This window comes from Plecotus auritus (assembly GCF_963455305.1).
Source record: "Plecotus auritus genome assembly, chromosome: 2".
NCBI classification, from domain to species: Eukaryota; Metazoa; Chordata; class Mammalia; order Chiroptera; family Vespertilionidae; genus Plecotus; species Plecotus auritus.
Window position 1 is genome coordinate 45422239 of NC_137771.1, and position 19343 is coordinate 45441581.

At 35.9% G+C, this 19343-nt stretch overlaps 1 protein-coding gene across 11 annotated transcripts in view; it reads right to left on the bottom strand.

The window, feature by feature from the left end:
- Positions 1-19343, bottom strand: part of DOCK7 (dedicator of cytokinesis 7) — a 200367-nt gene that overhangs the window by 81739 nt on the left and 99285 nt on the right. For all 11 annotated transcript variants that reach the window (XM_080656332.1, XM_080656339.1, XM_080656336.1 and 8 more), the window contains exons 16-20: positions 17579-17649; positions 13631-13769; positions 12626-12727; positions 5011-5097; positions 2624-2855 (exon numbers count right to left, since the gene is read on the bottom strand). In XM_080656332.1, the coding sequence (XP_080512458.1) occupies positions 2624-2855; positions 5011-5097; positions 12626-12727; positions 13631-13769; positions 17579-17649 (631 nt within the window). The remainder of the gene's footprint in view (positions 1-2623; positions 2856-5010; positions 5098-12625; positions 12728-13630; positions 13770-17578; positions 17650-19343) is intronic.

The window sequence follows — 19343 nt, forward strand, 5'->3', positions numbered from 1 at the left end:
TGTTTACTACTTCATTCTCTGTAAGCTGGTTTCTACTTTCACTATTTGACTAAAATTATTCTTGTTAATTTCACCAGTGACGCTTCTTAACAGCGAGTTTCAACCAATGTGCTGTGGCACACTGGTGTACTGCAAGAATTTTTAAAAACATGCAGTACCTGACTTAGTCAGGGGCACTGACCTCTTTTCCCTGAGACTGTCAAATAAAAAAATGACTACGACCAAAACAACAATAGCCTTCCGGTGTGATTGAATCAAAATCATACTTTTTTTTTGGTCAGATTGGCTAAAAATATATTTTTTGGTGTCCTGCAGAATTTTTGTAATTAGTTTATGTGTGTCATGAGATTAAAAAGGTTGAAAATTGCTGGTATAGTAGATAAGAGTGGGACTCTGAAGCCATTTACTTCGGATTGAATCCTTAGGCAAATTGTTAAATTATGTTCATCACTTTACTCATTCATGAAATGGTGGCACTAACAATACCTTCACACAGAGTTGTGAAGATTTCATACAGTATTATAAAGAAAGCACATAGCACTATTCCTGGTATATAGTAAGTACTATGCAAATGTTTGTTACTATTATTATTATTATAATTTTACTTATAGACTCTACAATGTTAACATCTTTTTCTTGAAACCTTCTCCAATGACTTCTGTAACAGTAGTCCACAACATCTCTTAACCCACCCTCTCTTCTCCATCCTACCATCACCTGTCTTTTATAGGACCCCATAGATTCTATATAAAATACTACAAGATTCCCAACTTGTCTCCCTGACTCCAGATTTTCTCACTTTTAACCCATTTCCATACAACACAGTTATCTTTATAAAAGCCAAACTGGATCATGTTACTTCTCTAATTAAGACCAGAACCTTCAAAGGCTATTGATTCCTTACAGAATCACAGTTTCAGTTCCCTGAAATGTCATGGAAGATCCTACTTTATCTCCCCCACCACCTATCATCTCTAATCACCAACCTTTTAATTTATCAGTAATCTATCCTATATAATAAAAGCCTAATATACTAAGTGTCTGACCGTTCGACCAGTCGCTATGACATGCACTGACCACCAGGGGGCAGATGCTCAAAGCACAGGCATGGAAACATGGAACAGACTGATGAATCTCAGAGAGACGGGGAAAGGGAGGAGGGCGGGAAGAGATTAACCAAAGATCTTATACGCATCCCAGAGGCCCGGTGCACAGGTTCATCATCGGTGGGGTCCCTAGGCCTGGCCTGGACCCTCTTGCAATCCAGGCCCCCTTGGGGGATGTCAGACTGCCAGTTTCAGCCTGATCCCCGCAGGCCAGGCCAAGGGACCCCACCAGTGCACAAATCCGTGCATCGGGTCTCTAGGTACTTATAATTCCCCAATATTTCCAGGTTCATCTGTGTACTATGCACCTGCTGTTTCATCTCCCTGAACTAATTATTTACCTGTCAAGATTCCTACTCATTTTTAAATGCTCGACCTAAGAATTACCTCTAGTTACAAGTCTCCCCTAAAAAACCCCAAGCATTGAATTCTCCTCTCCAACTTAACACAATATTTCTATAACAGGTTAGCTGAAATTTCTTACAAGCTCAACTACTTTGCAGGATTTAGGAGGAAGATGTTAGCAAAAGTAGAGGAATAAATCTTGGGAAAAGGGTGGGAAACAAAAATACCTCTCCTTCTAGAACAACATAGAAGAAGTAAAGAATATAGAGATTTTGAGATAATGAAGGAAAGAACAGCTGAATTAAATAGAGACCAGGTGAGTGAAAATGTAGACTGGTATATTATATATCATATAAATGCATCATGGTTTTTGTCTGCCTGTTTTCCTAACTAGTCTATGAGAACCTGAAAATCAGAAACCATATGTTGGACAGTGCCTGGGTACATAGTAAGTACATAAAAGATATTGGGTGAGCTGAAACCGGTTTGGCTCAGTGGATAGAGCGTCAGCCTGCGGACTGAAAGGTCCCAGGTTCGATTCCGGTCAAGGGCACGTACCTTGGTTGCGGGCACATCCCCAGTGGGAGGTGTGCAGGAGGCAGCTGATTGATGTTTCTCTCTCATCGATGTTTCTAACTCTCTATCCCTCTCCCTTCCTCTCTGTAAAAAATCAATAAAATATTAAAAAAAAAAAAAAAGATATTGGGTGAGCCCTGGTTGGTGTGGCTCAGTTGGTTGAGTGTCACCTGTACACTGAAGGTGGTGGGTTCGATTACCAGTCAGGGCATGTATGGGAGGCAACTGATCAATGTTTCTCTCTCACATCGATGTTTCTCTCTCTCTCTCTCTCTCTCTCTCTCTTTTTCCCCTCTTCCTTTCCTCTCTCTAAAATCAATTTAAAACATGTCCTTGAGTGAGGATTAAAAAATAAATAAAATACTTGGTGAGTAAATTAATTTGTTTCCATAATTGAGTAGAAGTCTATATGGCACATTTTATAAAAAACAAAAGTAAGTTATCATTTTTTGGCATTTGAAACAAGTAAACAATAACCCTCACCCCCAATTAAATGCAGTCCTTATAAATAACAAACAGGAATCATGGTTCTACTTTGCAAAAGTTAGAAATACCAAATTATAAATTGTATGACTCCCCAAACAAAAGTAAATTACCTATTTGGCCAGCAATGACTGGAGGTCTAACAACTAAAAGTATCAGTTTATCAAGCAGAAGATGAAGAAATCGGACCACTGGTTCCAACTGAGATGAATTCAATGCTGAAATACTGCTCTTCAATTCATTTTCTAAGTTATTTTCCATGATTCGCATGTCTCCAATTCGGACAGGGAACATGTGTTCATCCAGAGCATTGACCAGAGCAAAAAACTTGTCAAGATAAGGATCCTAAAACAAAGAATAAACAAAAGCACTAAGCAAGTATAGCTCTATAAATTCTCCAAACTATAAAACCCTAATAAAACATCTCTTATTAACTGGTAATACGAAAAAGTACATACCAGTATATATAAACATTGTTTCCAATTAAATACTAAATCTACAGGGTGGGGCATAAGTAGGTCTAGAGTTGTTAATATAAAAAATAGCAATAGCCCGGCCAGCTGAACGTCGACCTATGAACCGAGGTCACAGGTGGATTCCCCGTCCGGGTTCTGGACTTTATCCCCAGTAGGGGGCGTGCAGGAGGCAGCTGAACAATGTTTCTCTCATTATTGATGTTTCTATCTTTCTCCCTCTTCCTCCCTTTCTGAAAGAAAAAATACATTTTAAAAATACAATAATAAATAATAGTACAAGAATAAACTCTGTGTTTTGTGTATTTACAACTGTAAACCTACTTTTGCTTCACCCTATATTTTCACTTATTATTGTAAAGTAGCCACTTCAAATACTACTAATTACTCAAGAAATATATTGATGCCGAAACCGGTTTGGCTCAGTGGATAGAGCGTCGGCCTGCGGACTCAGGGGTCCCAGGTTCGATTCCGGTCAAGGGCATGTACTGTGGTTGCGGGCACATCCCCAGTGGGGGGTGTGCAGGAGGCAGCTGATCGATGTTTCTCTCTCATCGATGTTTCTAGCTCTCTATCCCTCTCCCTTCCTCTCTGTAAAATATCAATAAAATATATTTTAAAAAAAAAAAGAAATATATTGATACTAATTCAGAATATTTTCCCCAATGAGTCTGCCTTATTGTTTTAGAGCTCAATTATAGGGATAGATTTGTTAGTAAATTATCTGTGCCCATTACTAATTTATTGCTCTCAGCTCCATCTACACCCACTATCTATTTACTCTATTATCTCCAATCCTGAACAGCAAACAAACTACAACTGCCTATAGGACATTGCCATCTAAATTGCATAGGATGTAAAACTCAACAAGCTAAAAAATAAACTCACTATAGCTTCACAACTGCTTCCCCTTAATGTGCTCCCAAATTTACTTCTCTCATGTTTCCTATATTTAGGTCAGAAATCACCATCTACCTGGACTCTAAACTCTAAAGCATTCAAGTTCCTTCATAATCTGTTACCACCCTGGTCTCCCATCTTTATCTATCACAATTTCCCATGCACTTTACATTGCTTGCCTGTCCTTAAACAGATTACTATCTCTTTGCCAGTTGAATGTCGTTTTTATCTTCTGAGTTGCCCACCTTCTCTCTGTATGGCAAATGCCTACTTATCGGTGAAACACCTCAGTTCCCAGCAAAACAGACAACTTCTCTGTACTTGATTTAGTTCATACGTCTAACATAGTACTAATTTTATTGTATTGTAATTATTTTTACATTTCCCCCTATTGTAAGGTCCTTGAAAGAAAGTCTCTTTTCTTGATAGGTAACGACATCCCTGACCTCATGAAGTTTACAGTCTAATGGGAAAAAGAACCAATAAACAAATGCATATTATGTATGCATACATATGTACACGCAAACACACATGGACACACAGAAAGTGCAAGAGTGCATGAGAGCAAAAGGCAGTAGTAAGTGCAAGGTAAGATGACACAGAATAATGGGGCTGCTGTTTAAGTCACCGGAAAAGTCCTCTCTGACGTAAACAGAAGCCTTAATAAAGAGAGGTCAAATGAATGTCAGGACGAAAAGCATTCCAGCTAGAGAAATGGTAAATGTAAAGGCTTTAAGGAGAACTTGGCATATTCGAGAAATACAGTGAAGAATGTGGAGTAAATGATCCCTAAGAACTCTTTCCATTTGAAATATCTAAGTCTATGAGAAATAAAATATGTTGGATGATGCTTTTTGAACTTTAAAGTACTGGCATGTACCAGAAACTTAGGGACAAAAATTACTTAATTGTTCAAAATGAAGTCAATAATATTTTGAAAAGTAAAATATTTGCTTTGGTTGACATTAACATTTTGTTGATAAAAAGAAATTTATAAATCTATACATTTTTAACTGACTTATATTCCTAAGTCTAACAGCAGGCAACAAAACTGATTTAAGTACTAGACAATATGTTCAATTCATTCAGGTGAAATTTGATCATAAAAATTATTAACACTCACTTACTTGTGTATGGATAGATGAAACAGCAACAACTTCAACATTAAAAACACCTTTGTGGTTATCTACCCATTTCATGCCAGGTAGAGGAACCTATAAAATATAAAATACAATAATCACAGATGCTTAAGTTGGTTTTAAACTCTGAAAACAAATTTTAAAATTATAATATCTTGATGAGAAAAAAAATCTGTGAAATATATTTTTATGCACTGTTAATGAATGTAAAATTTATGCTTAATTCTTATTACAAAATCAATGTTTTCTAAATGAAGAGGCTCAAAAAGCCAAAAGCAGAAAATATACATTCAAAATTGTATCTTCCCAGAGACATATCCCTTTATATAATCCCAAGTCTTCCTCTAGGAAAATAAGTTTTATACACACCCTTATATAGGTGATATCAAAGATATTTTACAACCTGTTTTTCACATATGACATTGTGAATTTCTTTTCATGTCCACAGTATCATTTTAATGGTTTATAATATTCTATTTTTTTTATTTTAAACACTCCTATGTTTTAAGTGGGCTTTAAAATATTCATAAACCAAGGAATTCTGTTTTACGGATGAGAAAACTTTTTCTTTGCTAGAAATTAATTAAAATTATATAATAAAATATTGTTTTTAAAAGTGAGTATATCTGTTCTATTCTCCTGCTAAGTCCTGCCAAAAAATAGAAGCATAGATATAGGAATGCAGACAGGCTAGAACCTCAGGAGGGGAGGAATTATAAGGAAGTGTTTCCTGGGTTTTATTTTTGCCTGATATATCCTGGACTAGGTGCTAGAGAAGCTGTGGAGCCAGAAACGTCAAAAGGAGCAAACAAAAAAAGCTTCAAGAAAGGTCTGCTCTCTCTCTCTCTCTTTTTAAAAATATATTTTATTGATTTTTTACAGAGAGGAAGGGAGAGGGAGAGAGAGTTAGAAACATCGATCAGCTGCCTCCTGCACACTCCCTACTGGGTATGTGACCGCAACCAAGGTACATGCCCTTGACCAGAATAAAATCTGGGACCCTTCAGTCCGAAGGCCGATGCTCTATCCACTGAGCCAAACCGGTTAGGGCAAGGTCTGCTCTCTTTAGTCAAAGCCAATACTTGCCCTATTTGGCAAAAACAAATTGCAGTCCCATGCCACCTCCACACAGGCTGAGTGGGGAGCCTGTGTCTCTCTACCCTCAGTTGGCTGTAGAAGGTGCACATCCTCCTCTCTCCCCACACACAGTGGGTGGTATCAGAAAAGACAGCCTGGTGGTACCCCCAACAACCATGGTGTCAGTGGAGGCCAAGAGGAAAGTAGTAACAAGGTGCCCCTCCCCCTTCATAGCCAGGGAGGTGTTAGCACAGCCTAGTGTGGAGCCTGAAATACAGGCCCTCACCCCAACACATTGCTACGTGAGGAACGTGGAACTTTACCTAGTAACAACCCCTTCCCCCACTGTTAAAACACAAGACATAAATAAGATCTAGAGTCATAATCTAAAATGCTCATGATATAATAAAAATCATCCATCATACCAAGAACCAGGCCAATCTCAACTTAAATGAGAAAAAGACAACTGATACCAATACTAAGATGATATCAATGTTGGACAGATTTGACAGAATTTTAAAGCAGCCATCATTAAAAAAAAAAACAAAAAAACTACAACAATCAATGATGAATACCTGCGAAACTAATGACAAAATTATACACTCAGAAATAAATAAACAAATAAACAAACAAATAAATAAATGGGTTTCTTTTCCATGGTTTCATATTTTTATGTGCAGAAAAGAAAATCAAATAAAATTAATTTCCTGTTAAATAATTCAACATAAATAGGTATAAATGCAATGTCTCTATTGAGGCAAATAATACAGATTTAGAAATATTTCTGGAAAAAAAGAAAAAGCAGTGAATTTAAATGGCTCAAAGCAAAAATCAGTACTAGCTCTATCAACCAAAATACTGTTTTCAGTTACAAAAAAAAAAAGCAGGGGGGGGGGACACACAAATAAAATGTGAACACATACTTCTTTAAAAATAGCGGTTCTCAAAGCTTGAACTAAGGATCAGCAACACAAACATCATCTGGGCACTTGTTTGAAATGTAAATAATTAACACCCATCCCAGCTCTACTGCATCAGAAACTGGGGTGAGTGTGGGTGGAGTGAGTAAGGTTCAACAACTGGTGTTACAACAAACTCTCCAGGTGATTTTGATGCTTGCTAAAGTAAGAACTGCTGTCTTAAAAAATCCTAACAAGCAGTGTGGTAAAAGGCATGGTGTAATAGTAGCAAATATTACTTTAATACTTTTTATGTGCTTGACACCATTCTAAATGCTCTGCATACCATTAAATCATACAATCATCAACACAACTCTTTATTATAAGCATTAATTACTCTCCTCAATTTACAGATGAGAAAATTCAGACACAGAGAGTGCAGTGTCTTAGCTAGGGTGCTATTATAAAACACCATATGCTGGGTGGCTTAAAACAACAGAAATTTATTTTCTCACAGTCTGGAGACCTCAAGTCCAAGATCAAGGCACCAACATGGTTAGTGTCTGGTGAGAACCTCCTCCTAGCATGCAGATGGCCACCGTCTCACTGTGTCCTCAACAGAAAGCAAGCTCTCTGGTGTCTCCTTATAACTAATTCTATCACGAGGCCCCACCCTCATGACCTCATGTAAACTTAATTCCTCTCAAAAGGCAAATCTCCAAATACTATCACATGTGGGAGTTAGGGCTTGAAAATATGAGCCAGCAGTGGGGACCACAACTCAGTCCATAACAGAGAAATTAAGACACTTGCCCAAGATCACACAACTGGAAGTGGTGGAGCCAAGAGTACTAGTAAAACCCTGGTAATTATGCCATACTACCTTTCAGAGTATACGAGATTTAAAACAACAAAAACTCTCACAATTCCACACCCCTTCAATAACTAATTTTGCTAAATTTGATGTATATTTTCCAAACTATTTCCCACACAATTACTGATGTATACCTACATACTGAGTTTGGTTGTCGCTATATTGTTTGCTTTTCTGTTTTATTCTAAATATCCTATTGGGATACTACAATCTATATCATTCCTCTTACTACTATACCATTCATTGTATGGATATACAAAAATTTAATTAAACATTAAACTCTTGGTCGATATCCAGGTAATTTCCATGTTTTGTTTTTTTCTAATACCAATAATTCTATAATTTTTTCTATTTAATTCATACAACAAATATTTACTAAAGTCTCTACCTATTTTTCTAGGTATTGGGGTTTCATGGTAAACATAAGGTCTACTCTCAGGCAGCTGACATGAATAGAGAAAACAAGTACATAATTTCAGATAGTGATAAATATTAAGTAAATAACATTGGATTAATATGATAGAGTATATCAGCAATGTGGAGGAGGAAAGGGTCAAAAGTTCATGAAGTGAAGAGAGACCTTTCTGAGGAGGTGCTATTTTATATACAATTCAGAGAATGATAAGAATCCAGCCATGTGAAGAACAGGAAGAGAAGTAAGATGATTCAAAGACTTGGAGGCAGGAAAAATTTTGGAAGAAACTCTACGTACAGAGACAGGCTGCAGTTATGGTAAAAGACAATGCTAGAGAGGTGGGCACACCCTCAGATCATTCAGAGATTTGAAGGTCATGGGAAAAAAATCTGGACTAAATTTTAAGGACAACAAAAGGCCAGAGGAATATTTTATTTTAATAAAAAGAAATACTAAATCTTGGTAATATAATGCTGAATGGAAAAAGCAAGTTCCAGCCTGGCTGGCGTGGCTCAGTGGTTGAGCGTCGACTGATGAACCAGGAGGTCATGGTTCGATTCCAGGTCAGGGCACATGCCCGGGTTGCAGGTTCATCCCCAGTGTGGAGTGTGCAGGAGGCAGCCAATCAATGATTCTTTCTCATCGTTGATGTTTCTATCTCTCTCCCTCTCCCTTCCTCTCTGAAATCAATGAAATACTAGTATATTTAAAAACAGAAAAAAAAGAAAAAGAAAAAGCAAGTCCCAGAGGAATACATACAAATAATAAATTTTGGTTTAATTCATAACATAAGCAAATTAAAAAATGTATTCTTTAGTCACACACAAAGTTGTTTTATGAGGCTAGTTTTCAAGATAATATGAACATACTTAATGCCACAGAACTGCACACTTTAAAATGGTAAATTTTATGTTATGTATATTTACCGAAATTTTTAAAAAAGAAAGCTAGTTTTTTATAGAGGGAAAAAGAGTATGGGATGGGGAGGAGCAAGTAAATGATGCAAGTTATTGTCAATGTTCTAGTTCTTGAATTGCATGGTGGATACATCATTGTTTATTATATTACTAGAGGCCCGGTGCACGAAATTCGTGCACGGGGGAGGGAGGTGTCCCTCAGCCCAGCCTGCATCCTCTCCAATCTGGGACCCCTCGAGGGATCCCTGGTGGGATCGGGCTTTAACGGGCAGTCGGACATCCCTCTCACAATCCAGGACTGCTGGCTCCCAACTGCTCGCCTGCCTGCCTTCCTGATTGCCCCTAACCACTTCTGCCTGCCAGCCTGATCACCCCCTAACCACTCCCCTGCCAGCCTGATTGATGCCTAACTGATCCCCTGCCAGCCTGTTTGCCGCTAACTGCCCTCCCTGCGGGCCTGGTCACCCCTAACAGCCCTCCCCTGCAGGCCTGGTCACCCCTAACTGCTCTCCCTTGCAGGCCTGGGCCCCCCCAACTGCTCTCCCCTGCAGGCCTGGGTCCCCCCCAGCTGCCCTCCCCTGCAGGCCTGGTCACCCCTAATTGCCCTCCCCTGCAGGCCTGGGTCCCTCCCAACTGCCTTTCCCTGTAGGCAAAACTGCCCAGTCTTTAATTGTCTATTCTGAAGCATTGGTACCAAAGTACCATCAGTCTGTTGAGGTATATTGGTGGCCAAGGTTTTTCTCTCAGCATAAGGTTCCAAAAGTTATTTAACAAGAATAAATCTAATGTTAGGCATTTTATGCTTGAGGTATCTGTGGAATATCCTGGTAAAGAAAAATAACTGGCAAAATATGGATGAGCAGAGATGCAGATTTAGGATTCATCAACTAACAGTAGGAGTCAAGAGCATCTTGATTTTTGTACAAGTTATACACTTTGGAAGTACCGTTCACATGAACTGCAGCCAGTGGTCCTGCCTAGGAAGAGTACTTATAGGTTCAGAGTGAAAGGAACATGAAAACTTAAGGGGAAAATAGTTAACTATCAAGAAGAGGCAAAACAAAGCCACATAAAGGTTCACCTTCCTTTCTACCCAGTTTTAAAAAGAAAATGATCCACTGATGACTAGAAATGGTCAGTCAAATATCAAACAACAGTTTATTGGTTATAGAAATTAGTTTACCAGTATCTAAGCATGCATATATGGCAAGCCTCATATTCTAAGCCCAAAGAACTACTGGAGTTAGCACATATCAGAAGGTCTCTGACCTTCAAACAAAGCTCAACCTCAGCCAGAAAAGTAAATAAAAAATTGCATTAAGCAATGACCTATAAAAGTTCAATGTTGAAATACTTTTCTCTCACATATTTTAAATTAAACACTAAAACCAGTAATATTTACTATTCTTTAAATAAAAGCTAAGAATATATACTGTTATTTTAATATAGTAATTAAAATATGCAAAAGTGTAAGCACTTTTAATCAGGTGCTTTATCTCAGTATCAATCAGCCATACTACATGTCTATAGTCAAATCCAAATCATCACCATATTTTTTAGATACGAGCATACACAACATAGCTAAAAGAAGCCACCAGCTTTGCTTTAGAAAGCTGACCTTGCATTTGCAAATCATAGAAAATCAAATACATAACTTTCATAAAATCTTATTTTCTTTTAAAATACTTCCTTTTGAAATATAATGCACCCCTGGCAGAAGACTAACTTATTTACTGAAAAAAATGTGTTCCTGAAAAACTAAACTGACAAATTAGGGAAGGAGGGGGAGAGTCATATTTTTAATTTCTACTATCTTTATTCATTCATTTAATAAATATTGATTTCCTTCTATGAGCCAAGCAGTATTCTAAGTACTTGTAGATACAGCAATGCACAAGAAAACTCCTACCCTCGCAGAGTTTATAGCCTAGAGACAATAAATATATAAAGATATATAATCTATAAAGTCAGTGATAAGTATTATGAGAATATAGCGAAGTAATGGGATAAAAAGTGGTGGAGGCTGCTACTTGAAACAATTATCATAGACAACCTCTCTGAAGAGGTGGCATTTAAGTGGCTATCTGAATGAAACGGAGAAGCAGGCCTTGTGGCAAAGCATTGCCAGCAGACAGAAATGCAAAGGGCCTGGGATGAAATGCTCTTTTCATGTTTGGGGAACAGCTAAAGTGACTGTGCTATGTGGCTAGAGCAGAGTAAGATAATGGTGAAAAATGAGGTCAAAGCAGTAGCATTATATTGTTTCTTCTTCTGTTTTAAAAAATAAAAACAATACTAATTTATTTGTGAATACTTTCTGAGTTCTATTCTGAAAAAAATTCCACCAGGACAACATTAACAATACATATTTCAGATTAATGTTTATATTGATGGTCAAAGCATTAAATGGGTTGGTAATCATCATGTAGTAGTTCCCTCAAAGGGCACTTTGGTTTTTGAACAGTGGCTACTGATTCTTGAGTGAGATTTTTCCAATGCTTTTGTTTCTTTCAAGTCACATATAATCATCAAAGCTGCTAATGTCTCTTAAAATAAAGCAGTATGTTTATAGCATATTTATAGCCACTTTATTTTCACATATATGATCAGCAATTATAAAAAATTTCTTTAAAAATAATTTAAATCTGTTCTCCTTTCTCTAGCCTTTTAGTTAAATACCAGAGGCCCAGTGTATGAAAACTCATGCACTGGAGTGGGGGGGGTCCCTCAGCCCGGCCTGCCCCCTCTCACAGTCCGGGAACTCTCAGGGGCAGGAGGTGACCCTGAGATCAGGGGAAGGCAATGCTCCCCATCACACCTCTGCTGCTGCCACTGCTGGCAGCACAAGCCTCAGCCAGCCCTGGTTACCTGAGCCTTGGACGGGCCCTGGGCGGCTGGGCAGCCGCCATTCTGAGGCTTGCCTGCACCTCGGCCGGCTCCTCTTGCCTGAGCCTCAGTCAGTGGGGAGTGCAGGAGGACCCGAGGCCCCGAGCGGGGATGACAGGACTTTGGCGGCCGGCACACAGAGCAGCTGGCCCCGCCCCCACTGTGGGTGCTGCCATCTTGTGATGGCATGATGGTCAATTTGCATATTACCTCTTTATAATATAGGATTACCTACTAAAAGAAAGACTTATTTATTTAAAGAAACTTCTCATACTATAATATAAAAATTTTCCAAATGTATCTTTTCTTTGAGTTTATATTTCATGTATTATTATGTTTAAATGAATAAACTATTTTTTAAAATAGTATAAAAGCTTGTTAGTATTCTATAATTTTAATTATAAGAGGAAAATATTATTATTTCATTATCAAGATACTGATAGACAGAATCGCAAGGTCTTGTTTGAGAAAAACACCTTTGTAATGAAAACCCATTTCATTCAATCTGGAGAATTTCAACATGAGAGATACTGACCTCAGGAGACAGTACAGAATAAGCCTGTGGCGGTTTTTCCAGTGAGACTGGTAGGCAAAACTGCCCAATCTTTAATCGTCCATTCTGAAGCATTGGTATCCACTTTTAAATAAAAAGGAAACAATACTCATTTAAATATGTTTGTTACAAAAGTAATTGCATCTGTTTTAAGAACTGAATATGAGCCACATTTGTCTCACATCTCCAAACACCGAAGGGATTTAATTATGTAATTATGAGCTTTCATAATTTCTCCAAAGTTTCCCTGACAATATTTTATTAAGGTTGATCTGTGAGATATTATTAGTACTAACTAACTATACAATTTTTAAATCTATACAAGGTTCTTATTAGCTAAGGGAAAACTGGTAGTAGAAAAAGGTCACAGAGTGTACCAATATTAAACTAGGTTAGCAGTGTCAATATAAGAAAAAAAAGATTTGATTAGATATGACTGTTGAAAAGAAAATTTTAAAGTGTGAACATGAATTTATTTTCTTACATTTAGCAAAATTCATGTCACAAACTGCAAAAGACAAAAAAATAAATCAAATGTTGACTTTTCTCTTTTGGATGAGGCATGAATTTTCTAACAAAGTAGTAATAGCATATTATGATGTCCTTCACCTTAGATTTGCTTTTGCAATTCAATCATAATGATTTTCAAAAAGTACTCAAGGGTTTAACTGCCTTTAATTAAAGTAAAAATATATTTAATTGACAAAAGTCCTTTTTAATCATTTTACATTCAAACTACTCTTTTCTGAAGAACCCTTAAAATTATATTTATATTGTACAGTTGGATAAACATAATAATCAGGACCAACAACTAATGTTTAGATTTGTTAGTCAATTAATTACAATAATGAGCATTTTATTGTTACAGTGATCCTTCCTAACCAATGTGGGGAATCAGATAAGGATTATTATACCAACTACATATATCTTAAATATTGTACTAGTTTTAAGATCAAAGAGCTAACTATTTAACAAAAATATACTTACTGTATATCCAACAGGAGTTTCAAGAGGAGTATTTTGTTTTTGTTGACAACTAACATGATAAAAAGTAAAAAGCAAGTGATGATGGTCAGTTAAAGTAGCAGGAAGTTTAACCTTGATTTCTTCATGAAAATCAGGAGACCTTCATACAAAAACAACAAAACAGATCAATAGTAAGTAATTTGTTCAAAATAAAGAATTACTGCATTAGTATATTTGAGTAATTTTAAAATTAATTTCAGGATTCATGTTTAATTTTTCTTCTAGTTCAAATATTTTTCTTTATTCCCAAATAAGTAACTAACTCCTACTTCCAGATGAGGGAACTGTCACTGTTTCTAAAATTTTTCCTCCCATTTTTATTAATGGGCTGAGTAATCCTATTATTTGAAAATTCATTAATAATTACCACCTTGATGCTGAGACCTTCATTAGATTGGAAACTATAAAAGAGAAGACTAGGGTAAGGCTTTCTATTATTTCTATACCAATTCTGATACACATCACATAAAAATAATATAGAATTTTATAAGAGTATATTTTAAAACCATACCACAGAAAAACATTTTTCTGTTATAGGAGTACAGCTTCAAATTATGACTAATTTGTATTACCCTTTTGTAAAAAAAAGAAACAGGTATCTTTAGACAACTTAGTATCAAGTGGGGCTCTCTATGAAATGTCTTACACAATTATGCCATTGCTAAAGAAATAAATGATGTTACTAAAACATTGACTAACAGCTCAAAGAAAAGAAAAAAAAAATCAGGGAATACCCACAAATTACATTTGTTCAACATTTTAGAAGTGTTTCCAGTCACTATAAAGAATACAGCAAATATATTTGATCAAACCAATGGAATTTTCATCTCAATATCCATTGAGAATTTTTATAGGAAAGCATAGCTACTATTTATTATATAGACTTGAAAGGGATAGAATCTTAGCATCCCAATCTTCCAGGTTGAGTTAGTATCTCTCAGAGTTATCTTCAATGAAAATGCATCCAAACCATAGAGCTCCAACTACCTTTAAAGTGAAGCCTGTTCATCCAAAACCAATTAGGGTTTTTTTTTTCTGACACTTATAGGTCAAATATTCTTTTCAGATAAGCCTCAAAATGCTAAGGGGTGTAGATTTGATCACAGAAATAGTAAGTGGAATGAGGCTTTTAATACCCACAAGAAAGACAGCCAAAGCTAGCCATCTGAGAATTTGATGACTTTGGTGAGTAAAAAGATGCTACACATCTTATTACTGATCTTCTTAGTCATCACTGAATTAATGAGAAAGTTTAATTTACTAGCAATGTTAGACTATACTGTCATTTAAATACTACTAATGATAAGAACAACAAAAATAAAGACTTAGCCATAAGCTGAGATACTTTTAGAAATTACTACTTTCTTTATCAATATTTTTCCTTGTATGGAGTGTTTTAGTTAATGTCTTTCTTTAAATTGTATTATGTGAAGACTGTTACGGAAAATTAAACATCTTCCAATTATTCATCAGCGAGTGAATTGCCCACCTTTAGGTTAGAAATTGTATTACTTTTGTGGTGGGTTTAAAGATGAACATAAAAAAAATTACCCTAAAAAATACATAATTTAGTAGAAATATAAATAAAGTGGGGGTTGGCAAACTATTGCACACAGACCAAATCCAGTCAACTGCCTGGTTTTGTTCAAACTATAAACTAAGAATGGTTTTTATATTCTTACACGGTTGAAAAAAAATCAAAAGTATACTGGTTTACTTTAAATATTATATGAAATTCAAATTTCAGTGCCCATAAATAAAATTTTATTGGAAGACAGTCATGCCCACTGATTTGCAACTTTACTTACTGGCTATTGCTGCTTTTGAACTAAAACAGCAAGACTGAGTAGTTGCAACAGAGACCACATGGCCCACAGGGCCTAATATATACTATTTGGCCCTTTGTGGAAAAAGTTTGCCAACTCCTGGGATGGAGCATATAAAGTTAAAAAGAACAGAGTTCAACAGATTTCTTAAAATTTTAGATCAGGGAATTGTATTTAGGAAGAGATATATAATATGGGCCTTAAAGAATAAGTAAAAGCTCAGTAGGTAGAGGGAATCTGTATATAATAGAAATAAAGATCCAAGAAAGGCCCAGAAATAGGACAGCACAGATTATGTTTGGTGATGAGATAGGAAGAAAATCATCAAGATGTAAAAGAAAGATACTTGAATATTAGAGAAAAGAAGAAGGAAGGCAAGGATGTCTTTAAGTCTGAGTCAAACTAACTGGAAAATTGGTGGTACTACTAATAAAAATAAACAGACAGATAGGGTCAGGGAGAGGGCCAGGAGAAAATACATGGAAATTGAAAAAGCAGCAGAGAATCCAAATGAATATGCCCAACAGGCCACTGAAAATACACATCTGTATCTCAGAAAGAAGGTACTGGCTGAAAATAAAAGTTGTGAGCAGTCCCCATAAAAGTAAAGTAGTAGCATTTTCATTGAATGTAAGTCTGAGAAATACATAAAATTATTTAGGAAGAGAATGGTATAGTAATAAAGGGTTAAGGACAAAACCTTAGTGTTTTGTATGGAATGTCTGTACTTAAAAGAAAAGAAAAACTGAGATTACTACAGAAGGAAAAAGTGTTCAAAGAGATAGAAGGCCATAAAAAAAGGTGAGAAAGAAGAAAGTTTTAAGGAGGTCAGGGGAAAACATGCTTTACAACAGCACTGCAGAAAGACTTGTTTTGTTTTTTAAGAATAGGAAACTTAAGCTTCTTTTTGACAGTAAGAGATGGAGCTAATGAAACAGGAGATTGATGATGCAAGAGAAGGGATAACTGATGAAGTCATATTCTAGAGAAGAAGCTGGATAAGATTGAGAGCAGATTCACATTGAGCAGGATGTGGCCCATTACTACCTTTGAAACAGAAGGAAGGAAGATCAGTGCAAAGATATTTGAGGTGAAGGGCAGAAAAGCTGATGGATCTCAAATGGGATGGACTCAAACAACTTAATAAAATAGAAAAGCTAAGTGTAAAAGCAAACAGAAAAGAGGTAGCAGCTAGAGGAAGGGGAAGAAAAACTTAAAATAACTACTGCATAATGAGAGAGAGAGAGTAAAAAGTGATGACAAAAAAATTAACAAAAAGTTATCTTTTGGGGCCAAAAGAAGGTAAAATAACCTATGATAGTACTGATTAGTACAATTTTGTGATTTTTCTCCAACAGCATTCAATTAAAAAAGAAAGAACAAGTCCTAACCGGTTTGGCTCAGTGGATAGAGCATCGGCGTGCGGACTCAAGGGTCCCAGGTTCGATTCCGGTCAAGGGCATGTACCTTGGTTGCATGTACCTTGGGCACATACCCAGTAGGGAGTGTGCAGAAGGCAGCTGATCGATGTTTCTCTCTCATCGATGTTTCTAACTCTCTATCCCTCTCCCATCCTCCCTATAAAAAAATCAATAAAATATATTTAAAAAAAAAAAGAAAAAGAAAGAACAAAAGCAAAAACTAAAGGTTATCCAAAGTTAATTTCTCAAAGAAGTAAAATGGAAAGGCACCAAATCAAAGGATTACTGGATGGTGAAAATATCATCAATTTAATTGACTAGTGGTTTCAAGCTTAGTAAAGAGTTAAATAAAGCTGCAAAATGTTAGGGGAATATAGTAGGGAAAGACTGAAAAACCAGAAGCCACAAAGATAATCAATCATAATATAATAAAAATGAAAGGATCAGAGAATTTGATAGAAAAGATGTTTTGTGTATAAAGTCTTATATTTGAGATGTATATAGAAAATATGGATCCACATGTTGAAAATTATAACTGTGATGTCAGCTGTCTTGAATTTGCACATTCAGTGCAGCAAAGCATTTGGGAAACACACTAACGTGAGTGCTAACAATGCCACTGAGAAGTGAGTAACTTTGAAAGAAATATTTGAATTCAGTACCTGTTATGATATACTACGGCTGTATAGGCTTCCTTTGAAAATTCTGAACAGCTAGATTTACCAAAGATTACCTGTAACAAATAACAGCATGTTGAAACTTTTTGTAATAAATGTTGGATGTTTCATATCTATGTAAGAATTTGTCTGATTTAATAACTATTTGAGAACAATGGGCAAAATTAGCCCAGTGAAGAACAATGTGCCTACTGACGATCATTAATAAGTTCAATTGCTTAATTCTAAATTTCTTTTCAACTATAGACCCATCTGACATTCAAACATTCAAAAAATTTCTATCCATTATATTTATACATATTGGGCAATAAGGTACATTTCTTTCTTTTTTGAAAGAAGATAATTCATCTTAAAATCTGGATACAGCACATCATTTGGAATTTATATAAGAAATATGGTCCTAAAATGGCGGCATATATCTACTATACAAATTGGTGGCTTCGCCACTAAGACAGCAGTCATTCTGAAAGTCAAATATTTATTATTTATAAATGATATTTAAAAATCCTATTTTAGGTATCCTTTGCTTCCAGTACTCCCTGCAAGCTACTCTAAAATTTTCTTTTAAAAATTTTATCTTTATTGTTGAAAGTAATACAGATCCATTTTATATTTTAACATGTATTTTAAAAATCCACCACATCAAAAAAAAAATACAATACTACTTTTGAAGAAGTTTAAGCAGTAAAATAATACAGTCTTATACATCTGCCTCTTGAATTCTAACAGCAAACGGTGGTTAATTAGGGCAGTTGATTAGAACATTGGCTTAATGATGTCAAGGTCACAGCTATGATTCCAGTGGGTGACAGGTAGGCTTGCAATGCTATCTAGCCACAAGTTAAACTCTTACATCTGGCCAGCTGTATGCATGAATAGGAATACAGTCATGTCAGCACACTTTCATCAATAAAACTGGTAAAACAACTCAAACTTATTCCTATACAAAGGGACTAACTGGCACCATCCCAAAATAAAAAGAACATATTAACAGGTATTTTGTCTCTTTTTGCAGTATCTCAAGCAGGCCCTTTTATTTTAAGTGTAATAATTATGGCTCTCCTAGAAAACTCTAATTTAATCAATTTACTAAGCATACTTCACTATATTTTTATAAAAGGTTGTTCCAGCCTTGGCCTGTGTGGCTCAAGTGGTTGGAGTGTCTTCCCATACACCAAAAGGTGGTGGGTTTGATTCCTGGTCAGGGCACATACCCAGGTTGCAGGTTCAATCCCCAATGGGGGGCATATGCGAGGCAACAGATTGATGTTTCTCTCTTACATTGATGTATCTCTCTCTCTTCCTCTCTCTCTCAAATCAATAAAAACATATCCTTGGGTAAGGATTAAAAAACACTTTTTAAAGATTGTTCCAGTGCCAGAATTAGAGTTTATGGTTTTATCATATTGACATTATATGATCAAAAATTATCTTAGTCTTTATTTTTTTAAATAAGCAAACAAAATGTGTCTGTTCATATACTCTTTCAAACCAACCACTCACATAAACATAAAAAACATTATATTTTCATATGACTAATACACAAATAAAGGAATGTGGTACCTTTGTTTCCCCATTGAGAAGATATCATTTTTTACAGAATAACTCATTTATTTTCATAACATGAATGATGTATAGTGGAATGAATGTGTTCCTTTTTTGACCATCGACATGTATGTTTAATCATTCATCAATATGAACGGAGCATCAATTATGTACCAAGCACTAAGATAGGCATCAAGATATAATC